The following is a 5618-nucleotide window of genomic DNA, read 5'->3' on the forward strand; positions in this document are numbered from 1 at the left end:
AAAAAAAAAAAAAAAAATGCTGTCTTGGTTTATTCCAGACGTTGAGACGCACAGAAGAAAAATCAGAGTGGACTTAAAGCTCCTTAACATTATTCCAAAGCTGCTTTGTTTTTGCCGTTTTAGCAGTTTCATCCTTCACCCAATGACCTATTCAGCACAAAATCTCACTTTCTCCATTTCTAAATCTGTATTTGTCTATCACACAAACAGACAGTTCTGACAACTCTGACCTTGAGGATGACATCATCTTGTCCCTGAACGAATGAGGAGCCATCTGCATCGGGAATAAAGGAAGCCGATGACCCGTCCACTTCTGCCCCGTGGACGATTGGTGCATAACGTGGGTCAAACTTGGAGCCCGGCCTGTTTGAAACGGCAGGTGTCTGCACACTTTGATGAGACTGAGGAGGAACGAGCTCACAGAGATCGAGCGGGAAAATCCATGCGCACAACTTGGCTTAACGTTGGGCATAAATGATTGTATATGATATAGTTTTATTTAAAAAAGGCTTGTAAAATTAAAAAAAAAATGGCTAGTGAAAATGGGTTAAAAGAAAAGTTTTATATTTTATCACAATGGTTCTTTAAATGAGCCTCTTCATTTGATATTGACTGATTTTCTAAGCCTCTGTTTGGTCACAGATTAGTCTTTGTAGGAGATGCAGCTTACTTTGCAAGGCTCTGGGTCTGCATTTGTGTAGCTAAGGATACAACGCTCTCTCAAGCTTGTACTTAGCCACGCTGCCTAGAATAATCACCAAAAGTACTGGAGTATTGAATTGGGCAGCTATTCTGATGCACAAACATGTTGCCACTGGTTCAGAAAGCATTCAAGTACCGCTTCAGGATTTACTTTCACCATACAAACTACACACAGCAGTGCTATTAGTGAATGTTGCCTCTTGATTTCAATATGTAAATAGAGAAAATTAAATCAGCTTGGTGCTCTAACTAGTGTGGACACTGTACACCTGCTTGCTGTCAGCATGACAGACATTAAAGAGGCCTCTACAGCTTTCCACCATTACACCCCTTCACCGGGTCAACACAAGGATTTGGATTCAGTGGGTGCTTCTTAAGATTACAGGGTTTTGTTTTGTTTCATGCTGGTGGTAACATCACAGGTCCAATCATTCATTATCAGTAAATTGCATTTATTGCAGTGACTTTGGCTCATTAAAGGATGGACATCTGGCTAATTCCTGGAACATTCAGCAAAAAATATTTCAAATTTGTGTTTTCTCTGAGAGAAAAACAGGATCTATGACTGTCAGCCTTGTGAAAACTGATGCCAAGCACATGCACACTTTCAGTGCAGTGCAGACATTTCATGATTTTTGTTTTTTGCCTTGTAATTATTAATTTTTACCTGTTTTCGTTTCCAAAAGGAAACTTGTACGTTGAGTTTCTTGACAGTTTATGTACAACTTGTATGTATCTAAAGTATTTTTACTAGAAATAAAGAAAGAAATGAGGAAAAAAAAATTATATCTTTAATAAAATAAAGATTTTTCTTAGATCAGAAGCGTCAAACATAAAGCCCGGGGACAGAATTGGCCCGCCGAAGACCCCAATTGGCTCGTTGGACAACTTTGGAAAGGAGGACATAAATTCCGGACTTTTAATTGTATTTTCAGTGTTATAGCTTTTGCTGCCCAATGGCCATTCATACTAAACCAATGTAATTAAATGATAGTCCTGTCATTTTACAAATTGACTTCTTACAGTTTAAGCCCAATGAGTCGTGCTAATAGATTTCTCTAATTTACAGCATTTCTTTATCATGTAGAAAAACAGATTTGTTATTGAAATTGTGGGGTTTTTTTTTATTTATTTTTTTTATATATATTAAAGTATCTCATTGATTAAGTGTGTAGTTACATTTCTGCACACTGAGAAAAATGGGAGTTTCACTGATCTGGGCCACATAAGATTGAAGTGGGCTGTATGTGGCCCACGATGTAAAATGACTTTGACATCCCCGTCTAGGATAATGGCTGTCCGGCATAGCAAAGGCATCTTAAACACTGTGAACTTTTACAGTAACGTAGAAATTTAATTGTTCCTCAAACAAGGAGCCAACAAAGGAAAAGTTTGAGCAAATCTTTTAAGAAGAGAGTTTTTACTTTTTATACTTTTACTGTGAAGCAACTGGCTTGCAATTTCAAGATTTAAAAAAGGTGTTTCAAGATGAGAAAACCACTGTGCCATTAATCATGTGTACTATATTATGGATATATCCTGTGCCTAATAGCAACAAAGGCACTACATGCTACTACTATTGTAGAATTGTTACTTCTTAATACCACATGAGTAAATACTCTGACAATTACTTTGCATTGTGTAAACAGAATGAATTTAGACATTAGATCAGTGTAATTCTTTCTATAGGGTTGGTGTGATGGAAGGGGATGCTAAAGATGGAGTGAGATTGCCGTGGAGACTAGTGATGTGCGGATCGATACTGAAATATCGATTTCTCCGATACCAGTCATTTATGTTCTAGAATGGATTCTCGCATTAAAATATCGATATTTTAGTAATTTAGGGTAAATTTGTAGTTTATCATTAACAGGAACACAGTGGAAATAACCTATATCCTTCAGATTGTCTACAATTGGAAGGAACTACTTCCTCTTCCACCTTTCATAGTCATGTGCGAAATATGGCTGTATAAATGTGTCGCAGCCCCTTGGCGTGCACACTCACAACAATGGCTGATCGTAAATGGAGTTATGTGCGGACGTGTTTTACATCCACAAACAGCCGAGACGTGGTTTGCGATACATGAATATCCTGAGTATTACTGGATCGGAAATGAAATCAGTGGTATCGCACATCACTAGTGGAGACCCCTAAGGTTAGCAAATGAAAGAAGTACATGAAGAATATGACCACCTGAATTGTTTTTGGGCTTGTTTACATCTATGACTGACCTAATGTTGCCATTTTATTTCAAGTTCCTCTGTTGAACTCTGTTCTTTTGCAGAATAGATCTTGCTCTCAATGAGAAGATCATATAAAGATTACAAGAACAATTTAATGATTAAATACTTCCACATTAAAGTTAAACTGGACATATCTATTATACCGATTTCCATTTCCAGCTCTATACTTTACTAGAGAAGTTTATCTCCACTTCTTTAAAGCCAGCTCCTTTCTGATTGGTTACTCTTCACAAACAAAAGGTTTGAAGAATAAGCGGTTCAGCCTACTGTGCTCACCACCAAATATTTGCGCCTCAGGTTACCATGTTAGGAACAGCCACTCTGACTTCATATAGACCAAGAGTAGAAAAGAAACCGAAAAACTCAGCGTTTAAGGCAGTCTGAAGCGTGAGTTTATTTTCACATATGCTGACCTCAATATTAAAAACTTTGGCCAAGTTTAATATGAGCATCAACTTTTAGAACAGTTGGACGACCCCTAGGTGATCACAGTACTGAGTCTGTCTGTTCTGTATTGTGCTGTGCTTTGTCTTGCAGGAGCTAATGGGAGGGTAATTAGCCTTATGAGCTACACCTGGGCCCAGTGAGTTTGGCTGTAGAAGTTCCCTCCTCCCCGCAGTCACACTCTGACTCTGACCAGCTCAGCTGCACCACGATCTTAGGGCTCTTTTTTCTTTTCACTGCCTCTCATTTATACATATGTTACACTAACTTGCTTATTTAATTTACTGATCTTTTTTCTTAGTACATTTGTTTTTCCTGACTTGTCTTTATCCCTCTCATTCCTTCTCACACCGGCTGTGATGCAGTATATACTGTACATGACACGAAATAAGGAAAGCCATTGCAGATCCACTTCAAAGTTATTGTGATTTGGGTTTTAATGTGGGATGGGAAAAAAACTACACCAGATCCATTTATGGTTATGCTGTACATCTTTATTCATGTGATATCCCTTGTAGTGTTTCTCGATTAGGTGACTTTCCTCAGAGCTCTTCACTGGTGTGCATTCAGAAATTTGCCACTAAACGTTTTCCTGTGGCCTCCCCCACAGCTAATAATAGAACACATTAAAATAGTCACCAGAAACACATTACAATGGATCAAATAAGTATCCTAAAATGTGTGTGCGCCTGCACAGGCACATGCGTTTCCATGTGCTTCCAAGGCAGATTAGTTGTACCGGGGAGCATAAAGTGCATGATTGTGAGGAGTGTAAAGACATACAAATGTGCGTGCATGTGTGTGTTGCTGTGAAAGCAGATGATGGATGAGATGGTAGCACATGCTTCTTATTACCTCCTCTGCTGCCTCTTATTGTGTGCTGGTTTTGGGAGTGCTGAAACAGATAGCAGCTCTCACCGTATCAGTCAGTCCATGTTTGCAGTGGACCCGTGGCTCGTCCTCGCAGTGCTGCTGCATCTGAAGGAGCTACATATTACTGCCTAAATTAAAGAGTAAAACACGGTGTTTAAGCCATTTCTCAGATCTAGCATTACATAAAACGTCCTTTTTTTTTAAACCATTTGCATGCATTAGTGTCCGTTGAACATGTTTTTTGCTGAGTTTATTTCCTTAAATGTTTATTAGCTGGGATGCATATTTGGCTTACAAAATGCCCCGCACTCCTGCAGCTTTATGTATGTGATTGGAACACCGCCCACAGTGTTCCACTTGAAGTAATAGACAGATGGGAGTCAGTCACAGCATCGCTATGATGGAGAGAAATTACCCTGCTGAATGCTGCCCTCCCTCCCACACTACATCAAACTCACTGGACGCTCAATATTCACCAAATCACTCTATTTTTCTAGTCATGACTGCCTTGTCTATAGGACAAGACAGCTTAATGCACTGAAATGACCACATGTGATTTGAGCAGTGGCTGAGATACTGTATGACAAATTTTATGAGTCGCCGCTGCACATTCATCGATTTCAAACATCAGTTCTCTGGTTGTGTATTATTTTCCTGCATATATGAGAACATTTCAATCAATGTCGGTCTGCTCGGTGGATGAAAAGCAAATATTTTGAGAAAAAGCATTGATGGAGTTCTAGGATGAATGCATTTACTGGCATTAGGTTGCAGGGATTTTGTTGACTGCACTCAGGTTAAAAACTTCCTTTCATTCATTCTGAAATAATTGTCAGGTCAACCAGCATCGTTGTTGTGCTTTATACCACATGAACAAACTCCACGGCCTTGAAGTTTCACAGAAAACTGATGTTCATAGAGTTACTCATTACCCCACACAGCATTTTAAAAGCAGTGAGTCATACTGTGACACCCAGTGTTTCAGCTAAATTCACTGCATCATATACATGTCCCTAAAATCCAAATTAATGGGCTTACAGTCGAGCTGTTTGCTCTAAAAGCTGTTTAAATCTACACGGCTGAGTGTTGATCACATTCATTTGTTAAAGAGCTATGGATTTGGCAACCTGAAGGAAAATTACTGTGCGGCCTGGGTATTTTATATTATTTGCACACGTACATGCTTTGACTTATTTAAATGTGAGGGTTTTTTAGGCCTTGAGGATATTAATGGGCAAATATATCGTTAATGACTACAGATGGCTGGTCCTCTGTAAGTCTTGTTCTGCCAGAGGCTTCTTCCTGTTAAAAGGGAGTTTTTCATTCCCACTGTCACCAAAGCACATGCTTGCA

General features: G+C 39.1%; 1 protein-coding gene across 1 annotated transcript in view; it reads left to right on the top strand.

The window, feature by feature from the left end:
• LOC102305299 (DDB1- and CUL4-associated factor 1) overlaps positions 1–1826 on the top strand; it is a 23291-nt gene extending 21465 nt beyond the window's left edge. Inside the window, exon 25 of the mRNA XM_005931789.3 lies at positions 211–1826. Coding sequence (XP_005931851.1) covers positions 211–266 — 56 coding nt within the window. The 3' untranslated portion in view covers positions 267–1826. The remainder of the gene's footprint in view (positions 1–210) is intronic.
• The last annotated feature ends 3792 nt before the right edge of the window (positions 1827–5618 follow it).

The sequence above is a fragment of the Haplochromis burtoni genome, unplaced genomic scaffold (genome assembly GCF_018398535.1).
Source record: "Haplochromis burtoni strain Fernald_Lab_line unplaced genomic scaffold, NCSU_Asbu1 Contig_146, whole genome shotgun sequence".
NCBI lineage: Eukaryota > Metazoa > Chordata > Actinopteri > Cichliformes > Cichlidae > Haplochromis > Haplochromis burtoni.